The 19490-nt window shown below is 37.9% G+C and overlaps 1 protein-coding gene across 1 annotated transcript in view; it reads right to left on the bottom strand.

Moving 5' to 3' along the window:
• The window catches only part of ELAPOR2 (endosome-lysosome associated apoptosis and autophagy regulator family member 2), a 183760-nt gene that overhangs the window by 63385 nt on the left and 100885 nt on the right, over positions 1-19490 (bottom strand). The window contains exons 3-8 of the mRNA XM_045828926.1: positions 17917-18112; positions 14863-15010; positions 11999-12085; positions 9803-9908; positions 7997-8149; positions 7312-7400 (exon numbers count right to left, since the gene is read on the bottom strand). Coding sequence (XP_045684882.1) covers positions 7312-7400; positions 7997-8149; positions 9803-9908; positions 11999-12085; positions 14863-15010; positions 17917-18112 — 779 coding nt within the window. The remainder of the gene's footprint in view (positions 1-7311; positions 7401-7996; positions 8150-9802; positions 9909-11998; positions 12086-14862; positions 15011-17916; positions 18113-19490) is intronic.

Raw genomic sequence — 19490 nt, 5'->3', positions numbered from 1 at the left:
CCTGTTTTCCTCCTTCAAATGTCCCTGCACAAATACACCAAGGCTTTGTGGACTGGCTGAATTCATTACAGATTAACTGCACATGCTTTAAAAGGGCATACCAACTGTCACTCCACGCTGACTGCCTGGTGCTTCATGACGTTCCAGCTCAGATGCTCCCAAGCAGGCTGTTGCTTGCCTCTGCCTCTCGCAAGCATTGATCCTTTCTATCTGCAAACCCACTAGGAACTCATCATTTGTCTCTCTTGCAATTACATTCTCCACTGCGTCAAGTTTTGCCTATTCCTGGTTTCAAAGCCATGCTCAACCTCCACATCTTTTCTGATGACATCCTCAACCCACCCGTTTATATATTGGCACTCACAGGGATTCCTTTTTTATGAAAACTTTGCTATTATGTCTTTTCCCTGGTGGTAACCTACTTGTCTCCTTTCTAAATGTGTAAAAGCCTGGGTTCACTTCTTCCTTTATGTGGAAGACATCATCAGGATTTGACATTGTACTGGAAATTCTAGCCAGAATTTTAGGCAAGAAAATGTTCCAAAATTAGATTGGGGTGAATATACTGAAAACATTGAACTGACACTTAAAGTGGATATATGATATGGTATCAGAATTGCATCTCAACAAAACTGGGTTTTTTTAAAGATTTTAAAGAAGACTATCATAAAATTATTATTTTAAACCAATTCAGAAATCCCTAGTCACTGAGAAAGGCCATGCTCTTTTCCCATCATCCTAATTAAGAAACAAGTATATTTAACTTGCTAAAATCATATAGGAAGAAAGGCTGATCTAAAACCCATATCCTTTATTAACCTACTTTTAAATGTCTCCTGTGTCTTACTCCTGCTATAAGACTCGGAAGTACTGTGTTACAGACCTTCAGCACTTGGACTACTTTATAATACTGAGGTTTGCTAAAGGCCAAAGAAAAGTGCTAGATAATCTGACACCAAAACACTAGCAAACCCCCTATGATCCATCTGTTTCCTAGACTTAAAGATGAAGACGTTGCAGGTCAAATGTCTCCTCTCAAGAAGGCTTCCTTCTAAAACATCCTTTCCTACTAGGCACTCTTCTAGCCTTGGCAACAAATCTCATATTTGACAAAACATGCCATTCCACAACTGAGCAGCTCTACTTGTTAGAAAATCATTACATACCCCTGGGATTTATCTTCTGTAAATTCACCTGATTAGCCCAAATTTTGCCTTATGTAATAACACAGAAAAATCTATTTATTCTTTCCTATGACTTCCCTTCAAATGATTAAACTTGCTATTTAGGAAATTCTTAGTAAGTACCTACTATGTGTAGAAAAAAAGCACAGGGAAATTTTAATACTAATAAGACAAATTGGTGCTCTGGAGGAGATTATATTATAACCCTAAGAAGACAGGTTCACAAACTGCTATAATATAAAGAAGAAAAGTACATGAAGAGGATACATAAGCATCAGATGTGGAGACAGATTCGGGGTAGAATTCCAGCCTTAAGACTTCCCAGGTATGACCTTAGAGAAATTATTTAACTAATTTTATTAAGCCTCAGTTTCCTCATCTGCAAACAAGGTAAAATACTATCTAAATTGCACAGCTGATTAAGAAAAGAAATTAGAGGCAATGCTTGAAGACACCCACACACACTGAGGAGCAAAAATATCAATGATGTTTTTCAGAGAACAGAACAAATAATCCCAAAACTTATATCGAACCACAGAGGACTCCAAATAGCCACAGCACTCTTAAGAAAGAAGGACAGAGTTATAGGTATCCCACTACCTAACATCAAACTATACTACAAGGCTATAAATTGAAACAGCATGGTACTGGTATAAAAACAGACACCAAAATCAACAGAACAGAATAGCAGACCCAGAAATAAACCCATACCTATATGATCAATTAATATTTGACAAAGGAAGCAAGAATATACAATGTGGTAAAGAAAATGTATTCAATAAATGGTGTTGGAAAAAGTGCACTAATACATGCAAAAAAATGAAACTAAAACACCTTCTTATACCATATACAAAAATAAGCTCAAAATGGATTAATGAGTTAAATGTAATATTCAAAACATAAAACTCCTAGAACAAAACATAGGCAGTTAAACCTCTGACATATCTCTGAGCAATATTTTTTTCTGCTGTATCTCCTTGGGCAAGGGAAACAAAAGAAAAAAAATAAACTAATGGGACTAGATCAAACTAAAAAGTTTTTGCAGAGCAAAAACCAACAAAACCAAAAGACAACCTACTGAATGGGAGAACATATTTACCAACCATACATCTGATAAGGGGTTAACATCCAAAATTTATAAAGAATACAGCTCAACACCAAACAAACAAACAAAAAAATAATCCAATTAAAAAGTGGGCAAGGAGCTAAATAGAAACTTCTCCAAAGAGGACATACACATGGCCAATACAAATATGAGAAGCTGCTTCTCATATTTGTGTCACTAATAATCAGAGAAATGCAAATTAAAACCTCATGAGATATCATCACCTCACACCGGTAAAGCAACAAAGGAGTGTTGGTGAGAACATGGGGAAGAGGGCACCCTCATGCACTGGTGGTGGGGTACGGACTGGTACAGCCGCTGTGAAGAACAATGTGGAGGGTCCTTAGAAAATCAAAGATAGGACAAGTTTAAAATAAAATTTTTCATTAATTGATTTTTTAAAAAGAGTGCGTGCATTCTGTGAACCTGCCCAGAATCACTGTCTTTTCACTGTGGTAACAGACACCACCATCTCTGTCTCTGAAGAAACTGACATGTGCGACACTGACAGAATCAGAGTCTGGCCTCCGCAGCCACAGAGACTAGCAGGGAAACTAAGCCGTCCGACATGATTAGACCACACACCTGGACTGAATGGTTGGTCTGAGATGGGCTTGCGGCCAATCAGAGTCTTTTCTGAAAGTTTGGTCTGTGCTCCTACAATCAGAAGCTGTGAGGGTGTTAGTGGCTTTCACAGGAAAGAGCCTGCCCAAGATGGAAATCAAAGGAGCCAAGAATATACGCAAGAAGGGCAAGAGAAAGTCTTGATGAAATCATTTACTCTATATTGACTTCCCAGTTTCATGAGTCAAGAGCCTTCTGTCCCACCTCCCCATATCCCACTTCTGAAAAGTATTTTTAAAATTCATTAACAGAATTGTATAATTATCCCCAAGTGTGGAAACAAATCTGACACCTTGTGCTCCCACCATGATAAGGAAATGTGCATCCCATCCCATAATGAGGGGCAAAAAAACACCATATTTTGCCCTGGGATAAAACAGACCTCCCAAAAAGTTACTTTGTTTAGTTCTAGTACTCAAAATGAATAAAACTCTACGGCTTTTGTCTAAGCTGCTGACTGTCTAACAAAAAGAACCTTATCGCCCTGACTTTTGCAAGTTGCTATGAGGCTACTTTCGTGGAAATGGCAGACACATGAGACCTGCTTTTCAACAATGAACAGCTTAATTAAAAACCAAGTATCCTTTGTATTCTTGGGAGATTTTTTCCCTTTAAATAGCTGATGCATTTTTTTATTTGGTGAGTCAGGTCTTCTCAAGCTTGGATTCTCTCGGAAATCTTTTTGGCAAGCAATGTTTTCTCTTTCTAAATACTTTTATATCTGAGACTTTAATACAATAAATTTTGATTTTTCTAATCTAACCTCATTGTTCAAGCATACTGGCATCTTTCTCAGTCTTAATTCTGTCATTTTTCCCAGCTTTACTAATTTACAATTTGATATACTTACTTGTTCCTGATGTCTTCATGCAAATTAAGAATTTTAAAATGAAATTCTGAAAGTCATCTAAGCTCATAATCTTCTTTGTATGAGTTGGAATATGTATGAAGCCTTTTATTAAATTTATATTGCTATGGCAAATATATGATACCAACTGTACTCCTAGTTAATATCAACTACATTCCTAGTTTATATCCATTTATTAAACATTTTACATAGAGTTCTTCAATTAGCCATATATCCACTTAGCCATATCATTTAGTCCACAATTCTGTTATCCATAGGAAGATCATGAGAAGCTCTATCAAATACCTTCCTAATACTAAAGATGCCTTCTCTTCATGAATACTTACCCATTATCACTGGTTAACATTCTTTTGATCTCAAATCTCAAGCACTGAATCTGTGCATGGGCTTGTATAAAGCTATATGAGTGTACCTCAATGTATGTAAAAAGTGGGTTCTCAGCATTGTTTGAAAACAAAGCATACATGAAAAGTTAACCCACTACTGTAAAACCATACCAATTCTAGCACTAGCCTGTGTCCTTAGCTGCATTTAATGCAGCTTCCTGCCCAGAGCCCCACATTCCAGTCACACCCACATCTCCATAGTTCTTCAGACTCCCCATACCCCCTCCCACACCAGTTCTTCACCATCCTGCTCCTTCTTCCAGAAATGCTCTCTCCCAAGCTCTTGCCTAGGTTTTATACAGAGCTCTGAAACCTCTGCAGACTAGGTCAGATCCACATAAAACTCAAGACTTCTCTGCAAAAGTACTAATCACAATTGGAAATAATAGTTCTTTTCTTTACTATCTTTTCCTGTAAAGTCTAGACCAGTGGTACTCAAACTATTAGACTCCTGGCCCAGCAGAATCAGAATTACTTGGGAACTTCTTCAAAATGTAAATTCTCAGACCCAGCCCTAGATCTACTGAAACAGACGGTTTGGGACAGAAACCTCCAGGCAAGTTTGATGCACACAAAAGTTTGACAACCTCTGCTCTACAATCCGTACAGACATTTACATTCTTCCACCTATCCTAGGCTCTACCCTCATCACCCACCACTTTGTATGCGGCCAGTGCTCAGTAAAATTCACTGAATGAATGAACGAATGAGTAGGCACTCCACATTTTTCATGAGGTTAATGAGAGTCTCTTAATCAGGATAAGAATGGTTCCAGCTACCAACTAAAATTCCCCTCAAAAAACATCCCCAGTAGGCAGGAACCAATCAAATAACTAAGCTTCAAAATGAACAGGGAAACTTGTAGCATTTCTGTCATATAAGTTCAAAGTCTGTATAGCACAGTAGCCACTTCCCCTGATGATCCTCTCTCTAAACAAGGGGAAAATAAGATCAAAGACAGGCAGTCATTGAACAACCTGGGAAACCTCACTAAACCATCAGCAAATCACCAGGGCACTCCAAACAAGATGAAGTCTTTTTTAAAAAGGTGAAACCAGAACAAATGAAAATGTTGGAACCAACAAAAACAGAAAACATTCAAATTCACATGCCTAATCTATACTTTCAATATGTTATTTAATTAAATTCCCATTGCTTTTGTTTACTACTGAAGTTAGGAAGTTTTATCTTCAAATAAGTTTTAAACCACTTTTTAAAGAATCACTGGGTTTATGGAGTAATATTCCATTGTTTTGCTCTGTAACAAAACCAGGTTCAGAGTTCACCTAGATCAACAGAAAAACACATGTTGTGTGTATGTGTACACAACATGCCTGTGGGTGCACATGTGTGTGCATATGTGTGTGTGCTCTGTGCATTCTACATATATTATACAGCCTCATTTACTTTAGGCCCAAGTAAACTAGATTTTGTCACACCACTCATTGACATAATAAAAATATGACTCCTAAATATTTTTATTATAGCAAAAATGGATTCACTTTTATATTCAATCTCATTCATTTAAGCTTCAGTAATGCTGAAGTATTAATTATTATATAGAATTTAATTGCCTTTACTTATAAATAAGGCAAGTTCATCTAGGAAAACCTTAACTAAAGGAACATTATTCCAAATTACTTCAGCCCACTTAGTGGCTCTCTACTTACATTTTCTAAGTAAAAACAGCTCATACTCGGCCATTATTGTGGGACCATCAAGATCTTACTTCAGAGTACCTTGTCATTTAGAGCTGTTAGTCTGAATTACTGTTTTTATTAAAAATAATAGGAGGACTTCTAATTACTGAAATTTTCTACCAATTTAAACTGGCCTTCCCTCGAATTATTCCACATTAGTAAGTACTTCAGATACTAGAATGCAAATAGTAGAGTGGACTTGTCTTAGGCATTCAAAAGTAAATTCCTTTAAAAGGTACTTAAGGACTAAGAATAAGAACAATAACCATACAAAAACTGTAGATCCAGACCTCATGATAAAAACTTAAGGAAATAAAGAAATACTGACAACTATGTATATTTTCCAAACTAGGTCAAGAAATTAAATGCCATGATTGCAAAGATGCAAACACACTGAAAGAATGCTCCATCATAGCTGCTGTAATCTCAGCTTTTCCCACAGAAGAGGCTGGTACAGCTGACACTTTTTAAATAAGAGAATGGCAGGTCAACTGCAGAGCTTATGGGTGCATTTTCCCTCTGGCTCAGTATCATTTATATGGTAATTACTTTGCATTTTCTAAAGGCAATTACACAGTCATCTGCCATAACTAAATTAGCCAATGGCTGCATGGCTTTTCTATTGCCAGAGCCTACTGAGAAACCAAACAAAGAGAAGTTACAGGATAGGACAGATCCCCAAATAAAGTCATTATCTTCAACATCCTTTATTGTTGCATTATTACACTGATGAAATGCTGCAGGTGCTTAACCTATGGTAAAAGTAGTTTGGTTACATGTCTCTTCACTCAGTCTCAAAACCTACCACCAATGTGAAGACTTACTGTGTAGTCTGAGGACACATTTTAAAACTGTGCTTCTCCTGATGTTATTATTCTTTGAGACATCTAACTGTTGAAAATGGCAGTCATTTATTGAGCACTCGATATGCACTGCATGGGAACCTTACGTTGACTATCTCACACTCTCAGAACAGCCTCATGAAACAGGAACAGAGCCCTGGCTGGTGTAGCTCAGTGGATTGAGCACGGGCTGCAAACCAGGCATCACAGGTTTGATTCCCAGTCAGGGCACATGCCTAGGTTGCAGGCCATGGCCCCCAACAACTGCACATTGATGTTTCTCTCTCCCTTCCCTCTCTAAAAATAAATAAATAAAATCTTAAAAAAAAACAGGAACAGATATATTATCACTACTTTAAAAATGAAAAAACTGAGACTTAGAGACAGCAAATAACTTGCCCACAGCACTAATTAGTAGATTGGAAAATCAAAGCCAGGAAGGCAGGCTTCAGAACATAAATTATTGAATATCCTCTGCACTACTTTACATACACATGTTATAAATCAGCTCATTGAACTCTCTCGTCCACAAATTAGAGTCTGACAACTTGGGAAGAGGATTGAATAGATATGAAATGGAGCCCACTGAACACTGCCAGTACCTTTCCATCTTCGTCACACGGAGTGTGGATCTGAAAGTAGTCTTTTGTGGTACAGGGTGGGCGCTCCACACACTCACTGGACCCTTCTTCTGCAACAGAAAAATGCATTTCAGAAATGAGTCAATTCCTGTGTGACTCTAAGAAAGGGGAAAACCAAAACAAACACATACAAAAGACAAGAAGGAAAAGTAACTTTACAGAGGAATTTAGGCAGGACTAGCTTGGCCTAAAGAAGGTGAGGGCTCACATTTTTATTTTCACTGGAGCAGTAAGTGTGCCCAGGACACGCAAGGGGCAGACCATCATTTTTCCAAGAAGACATGATTTATTCTGTTATCATTACAATTGTAACTTTGGAATAAATTAACAGTCTCTAAATATATCTCTATGCCCACAAATCATCTAAAAGTACAGCATGAATCTAGATTAGTGTAAGCACAGCCAAACAGTTACTTGTGGGGCATGGAAGAGAAAAAATTACAGACAAAAGGGCAAGTCATGCAGAAAAGGGCAGAAGAAGTCATTTTTATCCATTCAATGCTGATTCACTTCAGCACTTTGGTGTCTGTCCGTCCCATTGTTCTTGCCCCACTTATGTTTGACTTCTGCTTATGACTATACACAGACAAATGGAAATTTAAAAAGAAAAGAATGAAGGGCATAAGCTGGCAGAGACCAGACCTACCTGAAAACTGGGAGTCCTCTGCACACTTGATGCATTCTTTGGCTCCCTTCTCAGAGTAGGTGTTCCTGGGACACACTTGGCAGTTGAATGACCCTGGCTTGTTGCTGAAGGTGCCTGGCTTGCATGGAAAGCACTCTGATGTGTACGCCACCCCTGCGGGGCAATGACAAACAGAGGGTAGGGGCAAGGACCCAACGACAGCAAGCAAATCAGCACCTTTTTGCAGCTTCTACCAGAAGTGAGAGAGAATTACTCACAGTAAGTTTCTGCCCAAATCCTTTATCTAATTACACCAAGAATGTGTTTGCTGCATGCAAGGAACTGAGACTGATACTGAATAAAACACACTAAGAAAAGCAAACACTTAAACAGGAGATTGACATTGCTCTCTTTTTTTGCCATTTTTTAAATTTTAATTGCTGTTCAAGTACAGTTTTCTGCCTTTTACTCTCATCCCAGACCACCCCCTCAGCCCTCCCCACCTCCCTCCCATTCTCACCAAACCCCCCCGCCCCCAGTTTTTGTCCATGTGTCCTTTATCCTTGTTCCTGGAAACCCTTTACCTTTTCCCCCTGAAATTCCCTCCCCTCTCCCCCCTGGTCACTGTCAGCCTGTTCTCAATTTCAGTGTCTTTGGTTATATTTTGCTTGTTTGTTTGTTTTGTTGACTAGGTTCCTGTTAAAGGTGAGATCACATGATATTTGTCTTTCACCACCTGGCTTGCTTCATTTAGCATAATGCTTTCCAGTTCCATCCATGCTGTCGCAAAGGGTAGGAGCTCCTTCTTTCTTTCTGCTGCATAGAATTCCATTGTGTAAATGTACCACAGTTTTTTGATCCATTCATTTACTGATGGGCATCTTGGTTGCTTCCAACACTTGGCTATTGTAAATTGTGTTGCTATGAACATTGGGGTGCATAGGTTCTTTTGGATTGGTGTTTCAGGGTTCTTAGGATACAATCCTAGCAGTGGAATTGCTGAACTGACACTTCTTAGAGGTACAGTAACTGCATAAACTCATTTGTCAAAAGACAACTCCACGAACTTACAAGCAGACTAAACTCTAAGGTCCCACCTATTCTATAAGCTACCATTTTCTCTGATCTCTGCAGCTGCCTGTTTGTTTTCTTTTTATCATCTGCTCACTAAGTCACAGACAAGACTCAAGAGGCCCTAAGGGCTTTTCTCCTGGTTTGTAATTCCATATTTTGCCAGAAGATGTCGCTATGACTGATTATTAATAGTGAGGATCCCAGGAACAAGTATACTTTTAAAATATTAAAATACCAGCCAAACTTTAATAAAGGAGAATCACTGCTTTTGTTAGAAGTAGCCCTGAAAATGAATGATGCCGGGGTTTACTAGCCACTCTCCTGGGCCACAAAGGCCTAGCTGGTTCAAAAGAAGCACAAGAGATTTATCAGACAGGACATGATGCTTATTTTAGTGTTATTTTTATGGATACAGCAGCAACCTGAGTAAGCTCAGGGACTGGTACAAATGAATAACAGGCTCTTATTAACAAAGATGTTTTTCTTTTATTTAAAGGCACTTAAAATTGTCATCATGTTTACTTTTTCACCCAGATTAAATAATTCAGTTTCAGGGCACAAAAAAAAAAAACAAAAACAAAGAGCCAGTCAACTTGCCAGGAATAAAACCAGAACTTCTAGGCCTATATGACAGCTAACATATTAGTTTCTGTCCCATAAACCCTTGAGCCAGTCAAACCAAAAATTCAATCAATATTTTAACTCAATATAAAATGTGATAGCTGACTGCTAAAACAGATTGCTATGAAATACCTTCAATTGTGATATTTTTTACTAAAACTGGTTTGACTGCCTTAGAACCCATAAGGATGCCGGTAGTTCTCCAGTATAATATGTTTGTGCCAGATTTTAGCATTACCTGGAAGGAAAAACACAAGACACTCAGGTCAGATTAGCCATGCTACATCCAATCATACCTGAAAGCTAATCTCTGACAGTTTTCTTTGCATTATACTAAAACACCATTAATTTGAAACCCAAAAATATAAGTCCACTATTAATTCAGACCTAAGTTCTGATGAAGTTCAAATTACCTTTAAAAAAATTTTGCCAATCCAAGAAATACAGTAATAAAGAAAGGAAATTTCTCAAGTCTAAAGAAAAAGATAAAGTGATTTTCAAGCCATCTGCATGAAGTCTTGGTTTATATTTAAAACGGACTCGTTTTAGAGAATAAAAGGCATTCGGCCCGGTTATATATGTATTGGATGTTACTATTCATAAGTAGATTTCAGCTCTGAGAACAAAAGACAACAGAATGGGTTTGCTTCTTTTTGAATGTATTTAATAAACAACCGCAACAACAGAAAATAAAACTGTTTTTATAGAATAACCCAATTTAACTCTATGACTTTAGAACTTAAATGACACTGTGTCTAATATCTGCCTTCTCTGCCACTGAGGCATTTTTCTAATTATAAATCAAACTACCTTTCTGAGAAATTTCATGCTGATTCAGGAGAGCAAACTAATTTGAAGGGTGCCTTGCTTTCTCATCTGCCACCTTTATTCTCCTACACAGTCTCTGGCTGGCCATATTCAAGCCGTGTAAACCTAAAACTCACCCAACCACTTCACCTTGCTAGAGATTCGGAGAAGTAGTGCATTAAGTACTTCCGTCCTGTATGAAGTCTTTATAAGTGAAGAAAGCATATTTGTTGCCAAGGATTATTTGTACCTTCAAAGCCCAAGTGACTGAATGTTTAGGCAAATAGATCTTAATTGGTACTAATGTCACTTCCAGGCATACAGATCAAAAAATACTCAGAAAGGCACACTGTGTGCTAATCACTCACTCCAAGATGAAGCACCTGCTACAGCACAAAGGCAAGGATGGATCTTCATTCATGAAATAGAGCTCAGTGTACATTGCAGACACTGCACAGGCCCTTCCCATACATCATCTAACTCTGTAAGAATGGTCCTATTTCTTCCATAGGGAAAAAAACACCCAGATTCAAAGAGATTAAGCAATTCTCTAAAGAAACATGGCTACTCTAAGCCAGAGTTGGATTTTAAGTGCATGTCTCACTCCCAAGGAAGTGCCTCAAATTCTAACAGATATGCTGGTTGTGTTACCTGATATTTGCATTCAAGCATTCACAGTTATGTGTGGAGAATTAGGTAGTTACTTTACTCAATATGAAGGCATTTTTCAGAGGCCACAGAACTTTAACTAATCAGTGGCAAATAGATAGGAAGAAGGTTTAGTTTCCAAACATGTATGAATTTTGTGGTAATCAGAGCTCCTCAACAACAGGGTCAGCACAATCCCCAACAAGATGAACTTGAAAAGTCACATTGTGGAGACTGCAGAGAAGGCTAGATGAAAGGAATGCAAGGGTCCTTCCAATGCCCAGAGCCATCGATTTTCTCTCCCATGACAGGAGCGTATGAGAACTTACACACTCAGAGGTTTTGCATATTCATTTGATTAGCCTCATTTCTTGTTAATGCCCCTTTGAAAAGGAGAAAAGTAGCCCTGGCTGGTGTAGCTCAGTGGATTGAGCACGGGCTTCGAACCAAAGTATCACAGGTTTGATTCCCAGTCAGGGTACATGCCTCGGTTGCAGGCCATGACCCCCAGCAACTGCACATTGATGTTTCTCTCTCTCTCTCTCTTTCTCCCTCCCTTCCCTCTCTAAGAAAGAAAGAAATAAAATCTTTTTAGAAAGTCAAACATTTAAAAAGAAAAAAAGAAAAGGAGAAAAGTTTGAGTATGATGGGAGAGAGAAATGAAAGAGCCTAAGGAGACAGAGAAAGGTAAGAAAACTTACCTAGAGACTGAGTCCATAAAACTTCTTCTCTGGAAATTGTCTAAATTAATAAACAATTGTGAAACCTTTTTTTTCTGTTGTTAAAGTAAACTTTTTAGAAAGTTTACTTTCTAAGGTTGGGAAAGGGAGGGGAAAACAGGGCTGCTGACAGAGAGAACAAAGGGAGACTTACAGAATGAGAGCCCCACTCGCCGCCGTCGGTGAGCTTGACCCACTTGTCGGCAGTGGTGTCCATCTCCTGGCACTGATCGTTCTGAATCTGTGGGGCCAACACAACAGCTCGTGAATGCTGGTTGTGTTAACTGTGTACTCCACACAGGACAAGCTGTGGGAGCTTCTTTCAATATGTACATTAAACAATGCCCATGAGTACCTCTCTGCGAATAAACACATCATGGCCTCTGAAGCCTAAGTGACAACTGCATATGAGGGAGAGGTTGTAGGTAAACCATTGTCATTAGTTTTACAAAAAGGCTAGTTCACTGAGAAGTAAGGAGGGGGCTGGTTAAGGGAAAGAAGGAGCAAGCAGTTAATATTGAAAATCTATTTAAAGAGAAAAAGTAGTTACAAAAATCTTACCAAATTGTTTTAGAAGTTTCCATTCACCATGCAGGTCCAACGGTACAAAAACTAAGTTTATTTTTTTACAATATTTGGGGCAGTAAGATCTTAAGTTAATACATAAAGGGGTTTTTTTGTGTGTTTCCATTCCCGAGTACTTAGTCTGGAATATATGGGTTTGCAACTGCAGTCAAAGTCTCAGATTTTCAAACATTAATCATTTGCTACAACCAATTCGAAAGGCTACAGCTAATACATTTAGCACCAAACACTCTGTGCTTTCCAGAAAATTCTTCCAAAATGCCTATGGTTTGAGACCCTACTCTTCTAGGTCTACAAAGAAGATGGGAACATCAAAAGTTAGGCCATCTTTAGAATAATACTGCACAATAGTCAGTAACAGAGTAGAGTTAAAATAGGGTCTCTTCATCTATGCTACTTCCACCCAAATGGCTATTTCTTTCTTTTCTAAATCATTTTGCTTCTTCATTCATCCTCTTGACCACTTTGCAAACAACACAAACATGTTCTCCATCAGACAAATTTCCTAAAGACTTACTAACTAGAAAATAGATCCTTTACCATGCAAACACCAAAGAATTTCCACTACTGATAATATTGGCTTTAATTGAATTTAACTATTTTATTTATATTATAATCCTAATGGCTATTTTCATGTAAGTGTCAAGCCATTTTAAAACAGATATGGACCCAGCATAGACCTTTGGAGGTCAGTGTTTGGATAAGCTGACAGCTTTTTTTAAGCCAAAATCAGACATCATATGTCATGATGACCTTCTTTCTCCCAGCATTCTAGAGACCTGAGTTCCATTACTTGTTCTCAAAGTAACTAGCAATGGTATAACCTTGGTCCAGCCACTCACTCTTTCTAGGTTTCAGTCCCACCATTTAATAAGGGGGGAGGGGCTAAATTAAAGTCCCACACCATTCTAAGATTAAATACTTTATTGTTTTAAATTATGTAACGTCCACAGGAACAACTGCATCTTTTGGTCCTCAGACATTGTCTTTCCATTAACCCTTGGCAGGGTGATCATGAGCTCCTGCCCCTCTGAATCAAAAAATCACAACCTATGAAGCTGAAATACCAATAAAAGAAGGAACGGGAACTTACCATACATCTTCAGTCTATCACCAGAAGAACAAGGGCATTATTGCAAGAAAGTAAGGAAACTCTGTGCCCTGGAGTACTTTTACTGACAGCTCTCAAAGCACTTGCCGGACAGCACAAAACCAAGTGCTTATTCAAACAATTATACAATTACCTTGCTTCTTAACTTCATTTTAGTTTCACTAATATTGCAAAACTGTCCCATCAAATAGGTAACACCTCAGTCTGAGAAGTGTTTTGCAAATAAAAAGCAGCTTAAAAAGCATATCTGTTTGATTGTTGCTTAACATCTTAAACTCATCAAAGGATACGAGAGCTCAGAGGGCTCCTTTAAAGGTCTGGTCACACAATCCACTTGACCAAAGCAAATACTGAGGGCTGAGAAGTTAACTTAGTTGCCCAATAACCCACAGCTGGCACTTGCAGAGATGGGACTAGGGCCAGAATCACCAGACTTCAAATCTAAGGTTCATACTTTAATTGAAACTTTCTCCTCCTCTCAAACTTTTGATTTAGAAATGTCCATTATCGAGAGCAATATTTATTTGTTTTAGAATTGCTAGAATACTTTCTCCTGAAATCTGTACCACAGAAACATTTGGCACAATATCTTGCCAGTTATTTGCACAACACACACTTTTTTAAATATACAAGGTCTATCTGAAAATATTTTCTCAAACATTCCAGTCACTGCCACAACAAATATTTGCTACATTAGCTACAGTCTATATAAAATAATTAAACAACTTTAAAGATAACAGCCAATTCTGTTAGACTGCTACTTTATCCTGTGTTCTGTAATGCTATTTAATCTCTCGCCAGGAACATCAGTGGTCCCATCTGGTATTCCTTCAGATGGTGCAAAACCCACAGGATCAGAAACATACATCCACCTCTGCCTCTGCAATACTGCCCATGACTACACTTAAATAATTCAAATATTTGAAACTGCAGAGAGGAAAAAAACCATTTTAAACAAACTAACATCAGCAGAGAAATTTTTAACAAAATAGCATCTGTAGCTACAAAAATCACAATTTAAAAAGGATCTGAAGGAAAATCTTTGTCATGCAGAAAGCCTACACCAAATGGTTGGCGTAATCATCATAACCAAAAGTTAAACAAGTGTTACTCTACAAGGAAAAAACTCAGAGGTAAAGAGGCAATATTCGCCAGAAAACAAAATACTGTAGAAAAATATAAAGTTTCTTTTCAGTACTAAAGTTTCGGTTAACACACACACAAAACTGAGGAGGCATAAAGTGTGATGGAAACCATGGATTAAGGTAAATTTTACATGAATGTTCCTTAAAAAGTAAACTTCAGAATATAAAAGGCCTTACAAAGAACTCAAAGAAGATGTTGTTGTCGACATACTGGTACTCAAAGAAGACGTAACCTGACTTCTTCAGGTGCACAGCATAGATCAGAGACACAGTGCAGTCATCACGATTTGACTCTATGTAATTCCCACGAGGGATCCAAGAAGAGCTGTGGAAACAAAACAAGAGGCATTGTAGATCAGCATTCACCTGAGCTGATCAGAGGTTTCAACAGAAACCTCTTCTGTTTACAAGTTATGTAACTCAGGTTCAAAAGTAGTTCCATCAGCAAGGCACAGCAGGGAAGACCAGAAGCTTTTCTCAAACTCCAAGGCCAACACCACTATGGAAAAAGATTCATTTCTGTATAGCACATGACTTCCTAAATCTTGGTAAGATCAATTTGCTATGAAACTGCTATTTTCACCAAAAATTTGATCACTAAAGAGACAATCACTAATTCTACTAGTCTTGGGTGAAATTGTTCTCTCAAATAACATCTGAAATTTTATGTATTAACACATACACGGCAGTAGGGGGAAAGAGGTTTCTTGATATGAGAGAAGAAATAGTTCTAGAAAAAGCCCATTTAAAATGAACCTAAATAAATAGAGAGCAGCATGACAGCTAAGGGGAGGAGGAAGGTAGGGGGTGGAGGGATTGAGCAAAAAGGAAAAAGGACTCATGGACATGGACAACAGTGTGGTGATTGGGGTAGGGAGGTATAAGGGGACTAAATGGTAAAAGAAAAGAAACCTAAATAAAATATAGATCACAGTTTCATAGCATTAAAAGTCTGAAATTTTTATCTAAAAAACAAGATGAAAAATTAAAAAATACACTGGTGAACAAAATTTGCATTGTAAATCTGACCATAAGTTAATGCTTAGACTTAACCTAATAATGAGTTATGTGTCAAATTTTGGGGCAAAAAAAATTCCAACCAAACTGTATGATAAAACAACTTAATATACTTCTCTTTAGATCTAACTTTTTACCTAGATCGTAAGAGTGAGATTTTGGCAGATTCTTTCCTTTTTTCTGCCAGAAAAACAATCTAAACAGGAGACTGAGACCTTCACATCCCAACCTGATTGACCAGTACTGGATTCACCCTTTCTCTTCAACCGTCTACTAAACTGAATGAAATGCATGAGCCGTTTTCAGGCACTGACAATAGACAGTGCAGGACCAGATTCCTGAGAGCAGGAAAACACATGAGGTAAGCCCAATTTGACCTTGGCCTCATTCCCCAGGACACTTGCCAAACCGGTGACACCAGGAGACGGCACCCAAGCAAAGCACAGGGGTCTCATTGAGCTGAGGAGCAGAAATGAGTGCTTGGGGCAGCTGAAAACACTGGGATTGATAGGCATGAGAATCAGAGAACACCGTGGCTCTAGAAGTCCGTAGAGTTTCTCTGTAGGGGCTGGGCTTGGGGCTGGAATGAGTATGGAGGCCTAGCAGCCACTGCAAAGCTGAGGCATAATCAAAAAGGTCACTTTAATGGGAGTCATTGGAGCTCAGATCCAGGCAGGGAGGAAAAAACTTGATAACCTACTAGACACTTAAAATTCCAGAATTGCCACACCTTATAAAGGCCATGCCCTATAGCAGGTGTCAGCAAACTTTTTCATAAAGGGCCGGAGAGGAAATACTTTTGCCATGTAGACAATCTATCCCTTGCAATACCTAACTCTGCCACTATTGCTCCAAAGCAGCCATAGACAATACATAAATAATGGGTGCCGCTGTGTTCCAATGCAATTTAATTTGCAAAAGTAGAGGGAGGGCTCACAGGCCTAGTTTTGCCAACTCTGGCCCTAGAGTAAAGGTCATGACCTAGAACTAAGTGTGAAACCAATACAGAGCCACCCTAAAAATAATAAAATCAGACCTGATGAGATAAAGGTGCTCTTCCAGTAAACAGAATGCCTGCCAGAGCAAAATCCAACAACCTTTAAGTGAAAAAGACAATCTGCTTTCCCTACATCTTAATATTTGCATTCCTCATGTCTGGGATCAAATAAAATTTACTAGACAGGCAAAGAAATGAGAAAATCTGACCCTTGATTGAGAAAAAAGACATTCCAAAGAAACAGACAAGGAATTAAGACAGCCCTTATGAATATAATCAACATTAAATAAAAGATAAACAGTGAGTAAATCCTATGTCCAAAAAATATTCTTCAAAAATGATGCCAAACTAAAAATAAATAAAGACTTTAGGTAAATAAAAGCTGATAGAATTTTTGAGCAGCAAATATGTAAAAAAATAATAAAGGAAATTTTATAGGCTGAGAAAGTAATACTAGTTGAACATACAATCTATATGAAAATGAGGGGAAATAGGGAAGGAGGCAGGGAACATATCTACCAGCACAGCTAATAAGTTCCAGCATCCTCAGCTCATGGAAAATGTTTGAGTTCCTTGTCAGAAGGTAGTCAGAGGCCGAAAGCTTAACAACATGGCCATGGAAAAGGAAATGTTACAGAGTCAATGCAAGGGAATGGAAAGGATTGCAGACCAAAGATAAACATTTTGTTTTGTTTTGTTTTTTTCAAAATACTTTCACATTCTTCCATTAGCATCATAGGCAACGTTAATAATCTAATCAATTAAAGGTAGAAATTAAGCAAATGGGCTTTCCACTTCACATATTCAACCCACTCTTATAGAAAATCAAGTGTCTAAATAAAGGCTATACATTCTTCCTTTAAAAAGGGAAAAGAAAAAAACTGAAATTATCCATTAAAAATCAGAGAAGGGTTTATAGATATGCCACTAGCTCAAGTGTAGTTATACATATATTATTAGAAAATTAATTTGTTTTTATAACAGCTTTATCACATTTTTACATATGGTATCTATTATGTCCTGAGAACAATTATTTTAACTTCATAAAAATTAAGCTACATTATTTGTAATAACTGTCCAAAAATATGATTCTTTGTCATTAGTTTATCTATAATCCGAATCAGTACCAAGATTATCCTCAACTTCTTTTTAGAAAAGAGCAACTACACTCTTCTCAACTGTTCAATGGAGATCCAATCGTTTCTTTGGGTTCTTACTTGTTACAGCCATCTGGCCTGGTGTCAGAAGGGCCAACCACAGTGTCCATGAATGTTGCAACGTTGGAAAATCCTGCCGGCAATTCATCCCATTCATCAAATTTGATGCCACTGCCCAAGGAGTAGGTGCCTTCACCACATTTACTGCATACCTGGTTCTTCATCTCTAGATACTCTCCGGAAGCACAGGAGAAAGCTGGGAGACAGAAGAATGTATAACCCATTAGTCACCAGATTCCCCATCAATTTCCTCCCATTCACACTTTACCAGAATTCTTTTTATAAAATTCTGTTCATGTCACAACCTCATTAAAGCTTTCCAAAGTCTCCCTCATCACTGCTTGCACTGCAGAATCTGGCCCCAACCTGTTCACCAGTCTTATCCCTTGCCCCAGCCTTTTCCAAGCATAACAAAATTCATATCATTTTAAAATATTTCATCCTCTTTCTTATTGCTGTGGTCTTCTTTCTCCAGAGGTGCTAACCAACCCACCTACTCTATTTGGAAAACTCTCATTCCTAACTCAAAAATGACCCCTTTATAACAGACCTCCCTGCCCCCAACCAACCAGGCAGTCGGTTTTGCCTCCCTGTGTACCCCTACTCATCATACATCCATTAAAGCAACATATATACAATATATAAATATAAATAAATAAATAAATATAAATATAGAGAGAGAAATCTATATTAGAGAGAGAGAGAGAGAGAGAGAGAGAGAGAAACATCAAAAGGAACACCACTTATCAGTTGATATGAGGCTTTGAGCTTCCAGAAAGCAAGGATCATTATTTTTGGGCCTGTAATTGTAGCCATCAAATACTAAGTCCAAATAAAAGGTAGATGCAATAAGTAAACAAGTATCTCCACTCTGGAAACATGAGCCTTTTTTTTTTTAATACTTACCACTCCAACCTAGTCATTCCCAGAACCTCCATCTTATCACTCATGTCAAGTTTTCTCCTAATTCTGAGAACTGTGGCCAGAAATCATGGACAATGGGGCTGGTAGTTGACAAAGTTACAGAAGAGAAGATAGTGCTGCTGCTCAGTTATTACTCATTCAATAAATGCAAATCTATGTCCCCTGAGTGCGTGGCTCTGCACTCAACGTGGTATTACTGACTCAACCATAGCAAAGGGTTTCTAATCCTTTAATCAGGATATTATACAAACAAGAACAAAATAAAACCTTCAAATTATCGGATAAAGAAAAACAAATCTCCCACTGGAGAGCAAAGCAGCAAAGTCTCACATTTAGGTTGATTCTCCTTTTAGAATGCACTTGGAAACTTACCAAAAAAATAAAAACATGCTAATTTTGAAAAACTAAAAAAAAAGAGCTAAAACCCACACTCATCTACTTAACCACTAAATAAATACAGTAAGATTTTTTTCAGAAAAGCTTAAGATGCTATACAATGAACTTCTAATTCTGAGATCAGCATCCCCAAATTAGTAAAATATCAGAAAATAAGGAAAGATCAGGCACAGAATATTGAATGCTGGCTACAAGGTCAAAATAAGGAACCAGATTGTACTACTTTCTAAATCTGTGACCTTGAGTGAGTTATT

The sequence above is a fragment of the Phyllostomus hastatus genome, unplaced genomic scaffold, assembly GCF_019186645.2.
Source record: "Phyllostomus hastatus isolate PE091 unplaced genomic scaffold, TTU_PhHast_1.1 phas_scaffold_78, whole genome shotgun sequence".
Taxonomy (NCBI): Eukaryota; Metazoa; Chordata; class Mammalia; order Chiroptera; family Phyllostomidae; genus Phyllostomus; species Phyllostomus hastatus.
The sequence above is the reverse complement of the archived record's forward strand: the minus strand, read 5'-3'. Positions and strand labels throughout refer to the sequence as shown.